The following is a 16,903-nucleotide window of genomic DNA, read 5'->3' as shown; positions in this document are numbered from 1 at the left end:
ATAATTGTGGCAAAAATTTAAAGGCAAAATTTTCCTGCACCTCCATACATTTCTATTTATTTTATATTTTTTAATTTTAATAATATTGTAAATTTTGTGATGTTTTTCCCCGTGATGTCTATGTTTTATTTACTTATTACTCAATCTAAAAGTTAAAAAAATCAGTAAAAAATTAGCCAGATACGAAAATAGAGTATAAAATTCAAAAACAAAATTATTTTCACATTTTAATTTTGAGGATTTACATTTTACTTTAAGTTGCAATAACAATTCATTTCATGAAATTTTAAAAATTATTTTCTTGATAGAATTTATATGAGGTTGATAGAGGAAAAACTTATAACTACAGTGGACTCAAACTCTCGTGTAAGTGTGGGTTTATTTTATGGAGTAAATGATGAAATTGTTCTCTTAAACGATGTAGTTAAAGAATAATGGAATTGAGGCGAAAGGTATTTGAACTGCAATAGATGAGGTTAAGGTTATGTTTCACTTAGGATTATTTAAAATTTTAAAAATATTAAAACTGATTTTTCAGAATTAATATAGATATTTTGAAATTTGAAAAAAAAAAGTATGACATACTATTAATTAAAATATTAACCAAAATAGAGTGTTATTCTTGTATAGATGGACGGGGAGAGAATCTCCTGTCTGTTGAACAATTCAACTTCTTTTCTCTGTGTTCTTTATCTTCGACTTTCGGTAGGGAGGATACTTGTAAAAGATGTTCCGACATTCAAGTAAGAGTTCAACATTTAGTACAATAAATACATAATAATAGTATATCTCTATCTTAATTGTTGTGTCTATTTATACAATTATGATGAATTTGTTACTATTAAACAAAGATTAACACGTGGATATGATTAAATTAAGGATAGATTACCTATTTCTCATATAACTTAAACTTATTAATCATCATTTAACCTTAATACATTTAAACATATCGATACATAATAAAAACATCCACTAGCATATGACGCCCTACCGCTACAAGTGTATTATTGATAGTAATTTAGTGGTTTGGAATCACTTGTTTATACTATTGAAGAGTAACATCATCCTTTCAAAAAAAATATATGAGTTGTATCAATTTAATGCTTTTGTGTAACTGAAACGTCAGAACAATCCCCTTCCACCACCAAGACACTTGAACGGGCTGGATGAAAATTTTAATGCTGGAGGACGATAATTATTTATGCATTATAAAATTTTATGCATTATCATTATAAATATGTATATAATATGGTTTCAAAATGTTATAATTTATGATGACCAGCATGAAAATATAAAAGATGGGGATTTCCTTACGTCATGTATTGTTTCTTCATTTCTTATTTAGGTTAAATAGACTTTAAGAATAGTGGTGAGGACATGAATTTAATTATTCTCTTAATTAAATAAAGATATGCTAGACTTAACCTTGGAGTACTATATTTTAGTATGATTTTAAGTGGAAAACAAAAACAAAAGAAATGTTAGTGTAACACTACATATGAATCTCGCATGAGATAATGAAGAAGAATTGAAAGGGTGTATAATACTTGCGGGTTTTACGTAGGAATCTTTATTGATTGGATTTAGGTTACTTTTAGGTGCAAATAATAGGTACTGTTGGAAAACATTTTTATCTGAGCTTAATGTTGGAGATCCCACTAGAGATTAGAGCATTTGATTATATATAAGTGGGTGTAAACTTCATCCCATTGAACCGGTTTTATGGGGTTGAGTTAGACTTAAAATTCACTTCGTAATACTTAATAAGACGACCATAAATAATAGAATTTTATATGTATAAAAGACTCAAACTCAAAATTATTGATTAAGTTAATTATATTTAATATTTTTTAATCTTGGTTAAACGTGATTTTAATTTTTTTTTATCAAAGAAAAAGAAAGTAATTTTTACATGAATAATGATCGTGAGAATTAACTCAACAACTAACTCTATAATATGTAGTTAGATGGTAAAAACTTAAAAGTAAAAATTTGCAATTAAGGGATTAATTTTATTCTATTATTTTAAACAAATTATACCGTTATAAATATTTTATGAGGGTAAGCGTTGATAAATATCTAATATTTATTATTAACAGTTTAAATTACGTAAACATAATTAACACTTTAAAACTATAGATATATTTTTAATTTGATACTTCTTTAGTGTGTATTATTTAGTCTTTTAACTAGTTTCTGAATCATTAATTAACAAGACCCTGAAAGTTTCATACTACATATAATGCATCAATTTAAATTAAAAAATTACTGTCCATATAAAAAAAAATTGTATAAAAAAAAAAAACCGCAATACCATATAGCCTCAGAGTATATTGATCAACAAAAAAAGTTTATCTGTTCCTGTTACGAAAATAGATCGAATAACAATTTTTAGGTATGTATTAGGAACATTTTCCTTTTTCATATTTTTCATAATTATGATGATGAATAGAAAGAAGAAAATGGCGAAAAGTTGAGTTGAAGAAGGGGATAAAAGAAAAATTCTTGGAATGGTGAACTATATACAACGCACTGAGAGGAACATGTGTGGACCCAACTCACCAAGAAAGTTCATCCAAAACAACATGTTGTTCATACGCATTTGGTTGATTAGGGTTAGCAATTAACCATTTTTTATAAGCAGCACTAGTGCCCTACCACCTTCTTTCCTTTGCTTTCACACCCGCCAATTGCAACATGGTCAGTGGCACGGCTCAACAAAACCATCACCCTCACTAACTTTTTTACCCTATTCTTTTTCCCACCCAAGTGGATTACCTTTTTAGACTAAATCAATATTCTATCAAGCTATTACATACTTTTTAATCATTTTTCAATTTCTATTTATCTTTCCTCTTTTTTATCTAATTATCTTTGCAAATAAAATAATTATGTGACCTAATTAGCATTTGACTCCACTATTCTCACCTAAGCACACTTTTAATCAAATTTCTCACCTCCAGATTATTCTTCTCTTCCAATGTTTTTTTTTTAATATGATATTACCACCTCTAACTCACAAAAACATTCTTTTACAAGTCTATAGGTTTTATTGACTGATAATTTATTTTTTTATTAACTATAGTTAGATGGGAGACTTAATTAAAACTCTAATATAAATTCAATGATCCAATTAAAAAATAATAATTAAAAATATAATGAAGAATGTCAAATAATTCATAACTTACAAAATTTAAATTGAAAAATAAAATAATATTAGTATGCTATGATACAATTGTTATAATTAACTTGTCTTGTTTGAAAGTTGATGACTTTGTCACAATTATAATTATGTTCTTTGAGAGGTAGTTATTGATTTAAGATAGAATGTTTATATAGAGTATATTGGTCTTTACTCTTAAAAGATATAGGAGTTTTTGTGTGTACAAGAACAAATCTCTAAGTTGAGACTTGAGGGTTGAGGGTTAAGGGATAAGAGTGTTCATAATTGAAGTTCTTCTCAATGTTTCAACCTCAAGTTTGTTTGTTATTCTTCTTTGTATGATCCAAGAGTAGGACAAATCGTCTTTGAGTATGTTCAAAAGTTATTTGTTTATTTTTCCTATCTTTTATATGTTTTGTCATGTGTTGTGATTGTAATGAACATATAAAGATAGTGGATTTTGATTGTTTTAAGATTGACTAACTAAGATTGAATGTAAAATTTGTTATTATCTAAACTAGTATAAATCTTTCTGTAATATTTCTCATCATTTCTTTCACTAACTTTTACATATGATTCTTGTTGAATTGATTTTCTATGTGTTATCTTTATCATTCTTCATTCTAGATAATTCCATTCAATTTTTAATTAGACTTGTTTTCAAAAGAGTTTAAGAAGGAGTTAATCTTTTAGTGCCTGTTTGGATTACGGGTGCACTGTTCCTGCGGACGAAAATGAAGGTGCACCCCCTGTTTGGATCAGGAGGATGAGGGAGCGGGGGAGTGGGTGGCTTGAAGGTGCATGTTTCTTCTCTCAAGTGCAGAGAAATAAGTGGGAGAAGAGAGAAAGTCACCTAAAGATGTCTGCAATTACGCCTGTGCCTCCATTTTTTTTATAAAATCTGCTATATGAATTAATCACATGTAATTTTGTATCTATTTTTTTAACTATCCCATGCACATATAATAAAACATAAAAAAATAACTAAGATTGTAAAAAAGTTTATATACTAATAAAAAAATTAACTATATTAATAATATAAATATTAAAATAACAATAATATTTAAAATAATGATAATAAATATTAATTAAAATCATTTCAATTATTTTAATTTTATTTCAAATAAACTGTACACACCCAAAAAAAATTAATCATTTATAATAAAAATAAATATATTAAATATATTTCTAATAAAATAAAAATTCCTATATATATTAATAAAAATTTAGTTAAATTAAATTTTACAAAATATTTTATATTTTATTATTTAAATATTTTAAAGATAAGAGTAAATTTGTAAATATATATAATTTAAAGAATCATAAATAATATTAAAATTATCTAAATACATTAATTTACATAAGGGTAAATTTGTAATCTTATAATTTACACAATTCAAAATATCCTTACAACCATCACATTACTCACATATTTCAATAAACTTTCCTCACATATCCATTCTAACATACCCCAATCCAAGCAACCTCAACTTTTTTCACACTTCCCCCACACCCTCTAATCCAAACAAATAAAAAATAATTCACCTCATCTTGGTTTAGCTTAGTCTCAAAATCTTTTACAACATATATAACAACATTTGTAATTTTTTTGTCGCCAACATTTAATAAATCTCTCAAGATGTGATCATGCCTATATCAGTCTTGTCATGTCTATAACACTTTGGTTGATGTTTAGTAAAGTCTGTTGGATCCTCAGTTGGTTGGGTGTTAAGAAGTTTGGTCTGGATTATAATGGTTGAGACACCCTAAAGTGTCTCATTTTATTTTATTTATTGATAAGAAAAAAACAAATCTCTCAACCAATTTTTTTTCTTTATATTAATTATATTTCATGTGCTAACAAATAGTATAATAACATTTATTTAAAATTAATAATTTATTTTACCACAATAAATTCCCTAATTTAAATTAATCAAATACTATTTTTTTAATAAATATTAGAACACTCGTTTGTGCTTTGTTAGTTCAAAAATAAGTTGGTAGTACATTAATCAAGCATATATATAGAAATATTCTCCTTAAAGTTCGGATAACATAATTTAATATTATTTTATTTTTAAGAATCATTAGAACAAAAATAACACAATATTTTTCTTCCATCATTTACAACTTTGAATTAATTAACTCTAGAGTTTGGTACAAATATCAAACTCCAATAAGTTAACTTAAATTGAATGACTCTCTCTCTCAATATAATTTTTTTTACATTGGTACACTCTCAAGTAGAAACGTTTTTTAACCACGACTACCTCAATGACTTTTACTTACTATCATTTGTGATAACCAAGACGAATTATTAGTTATGATTTGTTAAGTCTTTTAGAGATAAGAGATTTGACATCAATGGAGCACGAGTCAACACGCATAAGAAATCATGACATCACCTCTGATCTAAAACTTAAGACAATGAATTTGTGAATTTTCTTTCCAATATATAATTCAAATTTTTATTTCTACTTAATGTACAACTCAAACTCACACTTGGATTTATAAGAAATACAATTACAAAATTCATCGTTTGGAGAAAAAAAATTAGGTTAAATGTAACTAACCTTTTTTGTGCGTATAAAAATCATGAAAAATGTTGCTTCTAATACTCTGAATTTTTTCGTTCAAACGGGTCTAAATGCATATCCAAACATGTTGTAAGATGGTCTGCAAATATATACATGTTGCTTTGAAAACAATTTTCATGCCAGCAAAATGAAGAAAGTGCATATATAAGTGGATTTCTTCTAGCATCTTAAAAAAGTACTTATTTTGGACTTACAAGTAGCATTTCATACCATATGCAAAGGACTAATATACATTAATAGAAAGAGAGAAAGATTTCCTCATTTTTTGTTCTAGACAAAAAACCATGACTACGGGTGTTCTTTTATAATGAGAATATCAAACTATTCTTGCTTGAACACTACCCAATTCCTTTATAGCCACATGGACCCAAAAAATAGTGATTAAATAATGTAGGCATCTAGGGCATTTATACTATTTTATTTTCTTTAACCAAATCAAGGTGTTGTTTAGAGTGTTCATTACATTCTAAAACAGTGATGGCGTCGAAGCACAAACCAAGCTTGGGATAAGGACCAAACCTATGATGCTAAATTACTTGATAGCAAGTTATTTTCATAATGTAAACTTTAAATAAATAAATAAATAGTTTTTTTTTTCAACATTAAAAAATCTAAGAAATAACATTGTTAAAGTCAATTATCGCATCTGAGGTATTATTCGTTTTTGAGGTTGGTGTTATGTCACAAACATAAAAAAAATCTAAGAGATAACATTGTTAAGGTCAATTACTGTATCTGAAATATTATCTGTTTTAGGTTGTTTGTCATAATTTTATCCTTCAAAAGCGTGTTTCATTAATTAAAGAAAAAAATATAAAGAAATGATATATAAATGATATATAAACTGTTATTATATCTGTTATCGACTCAAATAACGATACTAAAACATTTTTATATTCTCACGCTAAAGAAAATAGAGGCGTCAGGTTTATGCTTTTGATTTTCTAATCTTTGCTTTAAAGCCGAAACTAGAAGAACTAGGCTTCTTGAGGAACATGTCTTTGCATAGTTATTTATCTCACTATATTCTAATTCATTGTTAACCTTTTTAGTGATACATAATGATAAGAAACTTCATCACGGAACTTTTGAATGGACGTTGATCATTTTATAATATGGAAGATAAGATTAATTAGAAAAGCAACAGATGAAAATTGTACGCATTCCACTACGACCAAAAGCAAGTTTAAATTATTATGTTATTATATATCAAATAAAAATCCACTTTGCAATTATATACTATTCAAAACTCCTTTTCTCTTGTTTTAAATTTTAAATACACATTTTTTTCCTCTGAAAGACTTATAAAAAATGAATTTTTAATCTTAAAATTAATGGTATACCAAACAAGAAAATGACGAAAACCATTATTACATCTAAACAATAAAATAGATACAGGTTTCCCTGTACAAGTTACTCCTACCATTAAATAGTATTGTTATTATGAAATAGCTTTTAATATATTAATTTCCTTTTTTATAATCTTGTTTGATTGATTAATCCATATGATTACTTTGGGGGTGTTGTAAGAAAAGCAATATTATATATAAAAAAAGTTGGTCATTTTCATAGATATATTTTTAAATGTTTATTTTACTCCTTTTTTAACATCTATAGCTATCAACTTTTTACACATAATAATATCTTTAAAAAATATCCTTAATCTTAGAAAATAAATAATAAATGATTAAATATATTTTTTATTAATTATTATAACGTGAAATTAATTTTTTTTTTTAATTAATCTAAAGTTTAGATTTTTTTAGATAATTATAGTAAAAACACTATTAAAGTTAGATGTAACAAACAAATTTATGTATTATAATATTATAACATCCATATAACAATAAATCAATATAAAATATTTTAATATCTTATTTTATATCCTTAAAATTTGTTTGACATGTAAAAACAAAATTTCAATAGTTTTCTTCCTACTATTTAAAATTTAAATTAAAGATGGAAATCAATTTTTAGTACTTAAAAAATTAAAAGTTTAAACTAAAGAGAAAAATCAATTTTATTTGTAAATACATGGAAGAAAAAATATATTTAATCAATAATAAATTATATAAATAAATTTCTTGAATTTTCTCTTTCATAAAGGATATATAAAACATCATTTGTAAGAACTTGATTGAAAATAAATTAATTAAATAAAATTAAAAGTCTCAATAATTTAAAAATAATCCTAGAGAAAATCATATAAATTAATAAATTTAGTACTACTTGCTCAGTTAATTATAATTTTTTAAAAGTAATTGGAGGAGTTAGATTCATTGTTCATTGAGACCTTAATTAGGTATATATTTTGTGAGATGTTTGGATCAAATTTCATTGCGACAATCTCAATAGATTGTGTTGATTGAGGTTAAGGATGCACTCTGAAAAGTACGATAAATTGCTGTCAATAAATTACTTTATAAATTAGACCTATAATCTTTAGTGATGTAACAAAATATCATCATTAATGTTTTTGGTCAACCTTATTAATTTAAAGTAGTTTTTTCATTATGTCAAGAAGATATTTTGATTTTTTTTTTTAAATTAATTTAAAAAATATTCCAAAAAATGAACCTATATGCCAAATTAATTACAGAACATCGCCTATTTTTAAGAGGACAAAATTCATTTATGGGAAAGCCAAATTTTGACCTTTATTATGATTCCTTCCGTCCGAAAATTAATTTATGATCTGATTTTTCTAGAAAACAATTATAAATATACTTTTTAATGAGTGGGAACTTAATTATTTTAAAAGTAAATGAAATAAATTATTCTTAATATCATTTTATTTTATTACATTAATAATATCTCGTAATTTCTCTATATTGAGATGTAGTTCAGTAAATATTATAATTCTCTCTCACCTCTTCATTAATGCATAGATAGTTTATTAATATGTAAACAATCACATATTTTCCTCGTCATTAATATACAATAGTTAGTAAATAATAATCATATTTATAAAGAAAATAATTAAATAAAAATTCATTTTATAAAAAATTAACTAATCATTACATTATAAGAAAATCATAAAATAGAAATCAATTTTAGAAAAAATTAATAATTAGTTGCTATAGTGACTAAATTAGAGTTTATTTTATAAACTTAAAAAAAAAATTCTAAATTAGTTTATATTATTGTTAAATAGTTTCTAAATTAGTATCTAATTAACTACTAAGGTTTTAATTATCAATTATTCAGATTTTAAATTTGATAGCAAAAACCTTGGTTGCTAATTAGATACAATTTAGAAACCATCTAACAATAATAAAAATTAATTTAGAAACAATTTTTTTTAGTCTCTAAAATGGTTTCTAATTTAGTCACTATAACAACTAATTATTTTTTGTCTCTAAAATTAGTTTCTATTTCATGATTTTCTCGTAGTGTTATATTAACTAAATTATATATTATTTTAGAAACTAAAAAAAATTATTATCAATTTTAAAAGTTAAATTAGCTATTAACTAAAATTTTCGTAGCTAATTAATTATCAATTTAAATTTTTTATTAATAATAAAAAATATTTTAAATAATAGTTTTATAAGGTTATACATACTATGGAGGAAACTCAAAAGATGAAACTTACTAATGTGTAGCTGAAATGTGATTCTACTTTGGTTTGTGTTGTGTTTACTGTTAGGACAAATGTTCGTTGGATGCTTCGTGGTCGATGAAATAATTGTCTTAATTATTGTGGAAAAATTAGGTTTAAGATTACTTATATCAATTATGTATAATGTACCTATTTATTGTTTTTGTTAACATATTATTGTTGTTAATTGAGGTGTTAGCCCAACTGAGATCTCAAATTACAATGCTTAATATAAAAGTTTTTATTTTAAAAAATTGTAATTAATTTCATTTATACAACTTATATTTTGAAGATACATATTTTTATTTTTTTAAAACAAAATAAAGTAGTCCAAATAGAGTAAAACCTAAAAAAATTTAGAATCTATTTATACATTTTTTAAGTAGTACATGTGAGGCTAAATAATCAACCTATTTAAGAAACTTATTCACATCAATTCTACCATTTACCATTGGTTCGTATTATACATATATATATATATATATATTTTATTTTTTTTTAATTTTTTTTTCCTTATTAGATCTTTTTGACCTAAAAGAGATATTAGCATTAGTATTACATTGTCCTTTTATTTTATTTTTTTAACAAAATAAGCTCAAAAACATATTTTATTTATAAATTTAATAAATAAATAAAAATAATTTAAAAAGTCTTGGCGAGTCCACATACTAACAACGTCGTCTATACTCAAATTAACCATAGCATATGCAAGTTCACCGCTGTAAATTGAACACTCATTTAATCACTTTTCACACCCACCACTCCCAAAGGTAAGTTCCCACTCCTACCAAATCAAAAGAATTTTTTATTAATTCATTTAAAAAATTGTTTCATGTTCATCGCTGTCTTGATACAGCTGTGCATTCTTTGAAATCCTCTCTCAGTTCTGCGCCAACTGAAACAACCAGATCGAACTCCTCAACCGTCATCGATTGGTTGTTGTCGACAGCAACCGTCGCAAGTCAGAGATCTGTGTTTGATTCCAAAATCTCCACAGTATGAGTGTCATCGATATTCTCACCAGAGTCGATTCCATTTGCAAGAAGTACGACAAATACGACGTCGAGAAGCACCGCGATTCTAATATTTCTGGCGACGATGCCTTTGCCAAACTCTACGCCTCCGTCGACGCCGACATCGAGGCATTGCTCCAGGTAAGCCCGCGAGAAACTCGCATGACTCAATTTGTGCCCTAACTGGTGATTTTTTCTTAAGAATCACGGAATCAGGGGTTTCTCTAACGGTACTAGAGGAAATTCATATGTATTTCTTTTCTTTTTTTGTGTAGAAAGCAGAAACGGCTTCCAAGGAGAAAGGTAAGGCGTCTGCTGTAGCGATCAATGCGGAGATTCGTCGTACTAAGGCTCGGTTGCTGGAGGAGGTTCCCAAGTTGCAGAGACTGGCTGTGAAAAAGGTTTTATTCTATTGTTAGGCTTATTATTTGGGCTGTGAAAATGATTGCTTGAGATTTTTAGGTGTTTTTATTGTGAATTCTCATAAATCTTGTTGCTGAATTTATCTAACTAGTAACTTGTTAGCATCTAGGATAGTTTGTTTAAACTAATTGAAGAGTTCTTTTATAAAATTAGAACAATGAGATACAGTTGAGAAGTAAATTTAACTTTTCTGTTGTATTATAACTGTTTTCACTAGTATAACTATCCAGTTTCAAACGGAATTCCGGAAATCTTGTTGTAATTCTGAGTATTTCAATCCAATAATTCTAACGAGTTTATTCCATTTGGTGCACTTGTTTTCTCTTAGGTTTGATTTAGTTTTCCTCATGTTTATTTTGCACTCAGTAACTTCACAGCATGAACAGTTTCCAAGTGAATCCCAGTACTTTTATCTGATGCATGATTCATTTTACCCACAGGTCAAGGGTCTTTCTTCGCAAGAATTTGCTGCCCGTAATGATTTGGCTCTTACATTGCCAGATAGAATCCAAGCCATCCCAGATGGGTCTCCTGCTGTGCCTAAACAAACTGGAGGCTGGGCTGCTTCTGCCTCACGTCCTGAAATTAAGTTTGATTCAGGTAATTAAGTTTTCCATGTCTCAGGTTGATGCAGTTATCATATTTCATCTGTGGGGGCCTTTTTATCGTTTGACTCTGGTAATGTTTGTGAATCATGGAATCATCTCTCAAGTACAGATGGGCAATTTGATGATGAATACTTCCAACCTTCTGAGCAAGCAAACCAATTTAAGCAGGAATTTGAAATGCGTAGAATGAAACAGGCAAGTAACTTATAGAAGTTTAGAGGATTGTTGATGTCTTTTAGATGTAGGTTGATTATTGGATGCCACTCCACAAATATGCTTCAACTTTCAAGTCTAACTACATGTAATTTTTTAGGATCAAGGTTTGGATGTGATTGCTGAAGGATTGGATACATTGAAAAACATGGCACATGATATGAATGAGGTCAGTTGTTTTTATTGTTTTTTGTTAGATTATAAATTTAGTCTTTGTATCTTTCATTGTCTAGTCCTTGCGTGAGAAGTTGTTTACAAATTAGTCCCTAGTTTGCATTATTAAATTTAAAACATGGTTATCAAACTCGCGAGTTAACTCGCAAACTAGTATGAGTCTACGAGTTTGGTCACTGTTCTGGAGTTGACTTGTCCGTAAACCCTTGTTTTGATTTGATAGACTTGGAGTAGACTCTCTCAGACTTGGTTGACTCGGGGTAGATCCACTCAGACTTGGTTGACTCGAGGTAGACTCTTGAGTTCGAGATTGAGTCACCAAGTCTGTGGTTGGGCACCAGAACAACGAGAAACATTGTTGTCCTGGTTTGTGTTTTGAAAACCCAAATAGAAAACCCAAAACCCAAAGTGTAAAGGTGTATCGTACATCCATTTTTGCGTTTTGTCTCCGGCTGCCACTGCTCTGTGTAGCAACACTATGTTCGCTTCTTCTTTGACGCTACTCCGCTTCTCTTCTCTGATCGCATCATGGTTTCATTTCGGATTGTGATTCCTCTTCTCTTCTCTCATTGCATTGCGATGTTGTTTTGTTTCTGATCTTGGTGGTGCAGGTCTTCTCTTCTCGTGGTGAGTTTTGTTAACTCTGCCACCCATGCGTGATTTTCATCTTTCATTTCTTCATATTATATATTTTTTTAAATTTCGTTTTTGATTAATTTTGTATTTCGTCTTCCCTTTTTTTTTTTTGATGGTTTTCTGATTGTATATATTTTCTTTACTTCCTGTTCTTTTAAAATTATTTTTCTTAAAAGTATTTTTTTTTTCTTTCAAGTTTAGTTGCAAAAAAATTACTATGTTCGGAAGTGGGACTGGTTCAAATGGTCCCAATGCAAATGCATCCTCACTTCCTAGACCTTGAAGTAAAGATTCTGTAGGAAATAAGACAGATGTTGGATGGAAACGTGGAGTAGATGTCTTTGCACAATGGAGAAAAGTTAAATGTAATTATTGCTCAAAGACATTGAATGGAGGAATTTTCAGATTCCAGCATCATCTTGCCAGTACTAGATATGATTCTGAATCTTGTGCCTTAGAGCCAAAAGAAGCTGAAGTTGTAATGCTGAAAGTTGTGGCAGAGGCTAAGGAAGCATCAATGAAGAAAAGAAGGCTCAGTAGCATTGAAAAGTTTGATGATAGCAAAGTAAACAGGTGGATACCACTCATAGTAAGAGTATGGTGTTCAAAAATAAAGGAAAGGATAAATTTAGTTATGGTGTTCATGCTAAGTTTTTGAGCTTGACTTGCAATTCTTCTGGTGAGAGCATAATTGGAGCTCATTTGAAATGGTAGTTCAAGCTTGTCAAGTTCTTTGTGGTTTTTAATTTTCTTTACTTGGTTTATATAGTTCTAAAAAATTCATATATATTTATAGGTTTGTACTAAAAAGAAGAAACTGTTTGCTTCAGAAAAATATGAATGACTTGGTTTATGTCATGTATAACTTGAAGCTCCAAAATAAACAAATTAGAAAAATCATTGCTCTTCCATTTGGTGATATTGAGTCTAATGATGAATGGATAATTGAAGATACAAATAATATTGAGGTTGAAAAAGTTCAAGGTGAAGGTGATAGTGGAAATGTTGACATAAGTGGTCCAAGTTCAACCGATCCAACTCTAGAGGCATTTGATCTTTGATAATATAGTTTTTTATGTCAATGTTGATGATACACACATATCATATGAGGAAGAGCTTCATGGGATGAAGAAGATGATGATGTTGGAGAAGATATAATTATGGGATTGGAGACACAAACTTGAAGATATTTATGTTTTGTGATTGCATGAACTTATGTATTTGGTGTTGTTTGAACTTATATAGTCATATGTGCTAAACTTAATTGTTTTAGACTTATGAAACTATTGTTTACTATTTTGATTAATTATGGCTTGAAATTTTGAATCAGTATGGTACTTTATTTATTTTTTCATATGATGTAGACTACGTAGACTCATAAGAGTTGGGTCTACGAGTCAGGTTTACGAAGCTTCCATGAGTTTATGTAGACTATTGAGTTTGATAACCTTGGTTATAAAGGTGTTAGTGTTTTTTATTTTTATATAGGAATCAAAACAAAACGTGTCAACTGCAGAGGCCCAATGTATTCTGTTTTTAATGTAGGGACCGAGGTGAAGCATAAAAATGTTTGACAAATGGCAAGGATCAATTTGTGAACATTATTTCTTGTAGAGACTAAACAGTTTTTTTTATATGGACTAAAATAAGAAAATGTTGTATGGTATAGGACCAACTTTTTAATTCAATCGTGTTTTTATGTTCTCGTGTGTGTGCACATGTGTTATAATCCTTTTTAAGGTCATTATTCATGTGTTAAATACAGGAACTGGATCGACAAGTTCCGCTGATGGATGAGATTGACACTAAGGTGAGAATTATTAATTTCTGCCTGTAGCCTAAATATATTCTTGGAGATGTTGGCATTTAGAACTTGAAATTAATATGACTCGATTGTTTGGCATCATTACAGGTGGACAAGGCATCCTCTGACCTTAAGAATACAAATGTTAGACTTAAAGACACAGTGAACCAGGTTATCTAACTACAATCTATCTGTATAGATTTCTATCAATTTCTAGTTCAATCAATAGGTGAGATTTTTGCTGAATCTTAATATGATTTTTTTTTTCCATCCAGCTTCGGTCCAGTCGAAACTTCTGTATCGATATTGTTTTGTTGATTATAATTTTGGGAATTGCTGCCTACTTATACAAGTAAGACCCCTATCTCCTTTCATGAAATTGAAAACACTCAGCTTTTGTCTTCTGCTCATGAATTTCAATTATTCTTTATAGTCATGCTCAATTCGCTTATTGATTTGAATACTGGAAATTTTGGTGTAAGTAACATGATCTTGTCTGGGAAATTTGAAGTACATTTTTAATTTTGTACCCTGGATTGAAGATTTAAAATATATTTCATACGGTGGCCATAATCTGCACTTTAAGTCTGAAATTGGACTTGTCTTTGTTAGTAAAGCATTTGTCTGACATTCTTAGTATGCATATGCATCCTTTGCTGCTGCAGAACATAATCTTGTTTTTTTCCCATCTAGCCCATATTTCATATGCCTTTACTTGGTTTATGAAATGTAATCCCATCACCTATTTTCTTTGTGATTCATGATTCCCTTATTGACTCAGCACTAGCTCTGAACTGTTGAAATCTGACATACTAGGGCAAGTTTAGGTTAGGTGTGATTAAGAAATTCTTTTGAAATTAAGACGAGAATATGATTATCTAGTAAAACTTGAATGTTTCCCTTAAATGCTAATTTGCAAACTACTCAAGCCAAATGAATTTATTAGATATTGTCGTATAAAAGAAAGTTTAATAAACTTTGCAGAGACGATAATCATGTTATGGAAAGCATTATTATAATGACTTGTTAGAATTGGAGGACTCTGCTTAATTTTAAAGTTATAATAAAGGATCTGGATCTTCTCCTGTCACGATCAATATTCACGACCATCAGCAGAAGTCCTATTTGATAAATTTTAGCTGTTTATGAACAGTTTGATACATATTAACTGTTTATGAACAGGAGAATTCTTGTTTAATTACTTTTAACTGTATAATACTTAATATATATACAGTTGAAATATAAACTAACAAACCCATTATCTCACTAAAATATACATTCATACTCCATTCTTTTTTTTTGGTTTTGATTAGTTTTTATTTCAACGGCTATATTTAATACTAAACTTTATAAATGGTCAGGATTTGTTATTAAACAAGACTTCTCCTGTTAACGTTGAGCAGCATAGAATCCAAATCCACAAATGAAGAACTACTATATAAAACAAATTTTTAATGCAATGCGGTTGAAATAAATTATGCTCTACCTAAAATTTTTAATATTTTTTATGTATTAAGATAGTGGCTCCTTGTCACTTTCTGATGGCGTTACTAGGATTTTTGTTTCAAAGTCTTGCATCCTTTATCTGTTTGTTGATACACCTTTCTGACTTTCCATTGGCCTTCCTGCGATTTTTAATATCATAGCATGCGTTTTATGGTTGTGTTTACTAGTCTTGCATGCTTTTATTTCCTCGTCTCTTCCCGATGGTATTACTGAATTTTAATATTAGTTTTCACTGGTTTGGATGCTTTAACTGTTTCATGAGATACCTGTCTGACTTGCCGTGCTCATTTTTCAGCGTACTAAAGAAATGATATGCACAAAGGCTTGGACGTTCAGAGATTTGCCTTTACTTGTATTTTGAGAATAACGTTTCTTTTAATTTTTTTTTATTTATTTCTTCCATTGTGAAAATTTCCTGTTACTTGTGAGATGTGCGCTTCTGCTTTTTAACCAGTCCTGTGTATGCATGCAGTCATATCACACAATACCATTAGTATCTTAAAAATAGTCGTTGCTGCTTATTTTCTGTACGTTTGGTATATTAAATATATTGTATCTTGACGCTGATGATTTAGGAAGGATGTTCTTTGAGTGATGTGAAATTCTAGCTGGAGTTAGCTAGCTACTAAAACGATGATAAAAAGTATGGGGATCCCCTTAATGAATGAGAAAAAATGATTCAAATAGTTATTTGTTGTTACCTGACTAGCAAATCTCATAGTTTTGAAAATATTGTGATTTGTGACTAGTAACTGTTCCTTTATTAATGACATGTCATGTGTTTATCCGGGTTGAGTGGCATCGACGAAATTTTATGCTTAAATCTCAAGCAATTTCTCCAACACAAAATATAAAACTCCAACACTGCCCTTGGTTTCAATATTCGGAAGTGATTGTTATATTCTCTAGATTTCAATATCTGAAAGTTATTTTTGTACTTTATTTAAGCTTTTGGATGACTGGAAATGATGTGGTATAAATGTTGTCCAGGATTGAGATAATTAATTTACCTCTGGATTGATATAATTAATTTACCTTTTACAACGAAATCTCAATTTGTGAAAGTAATGATTGCAAAAGTTTTATTCTTTGGATGCATGAGAGTATTGTGAGTAACTCTAATAAGTTTAATTATTCTCTAAGTTCTTTTAGTACGAACTTAGAA

General features: G+C 28.5%; 1 protein-coding gene across 1 annotated transcript; it reads left to right on the top strand.

Annotated features, from left to right (window-relative positions):
- The first annotated feature begins 10,112 nt into the window (after nt 1-10,112).
- Nucleotides 10,113-16,424, top strand: LOC137830272 (syntaxin-71-like). Its single transcript, XM_068637480.1, has 9 exons — nt 10,113-10,515; nt 10,650-10,775; nt 11,238-11,397; nt 11,515-11,600; nt 11,719-11,787; nt 14,194-14,238; nt 14,341-14,403; nt 14,508-14,584; nt 16,034-16,424. The coding sequence occupies exons 1-9, from the start codon at nt 10,360-10,362 to the stop codon at nt 16,047-16,049; spliced, it is 798 nt and encodes a 265-aa protein (XP_068493581.1). The 5' UTR covers nt 10,113-10,359; the 3' UTR covers nt 16,050-16,424.
- The last annotated feature ends 479 nt before the right edge of the window (nt 16,425-16,903 follow it).

The sequence above is a fragment of the Phaseolus vulgaris genome, chromosome 7 (assembly GCF_000499845.2).
Source record: "Phaseolus vulgaris cultivar G19833 chromosome 7, P. vulgaris v2.0, whole genome shotgun sequence".
Taxonomy (NCBI): domain Eukaryota; kingdom Viridiplantae; phylum Streptophyta; class Magnoliopsida; order Fabales; family Fabaceae; genus Phaseolus; species Phaseolus vulgaris.
The sequence above is the reverse complement of the archived record's forward strand: the minus strand, read 5'-3'. Positions and strand labels throughout refer to the sequence as shown.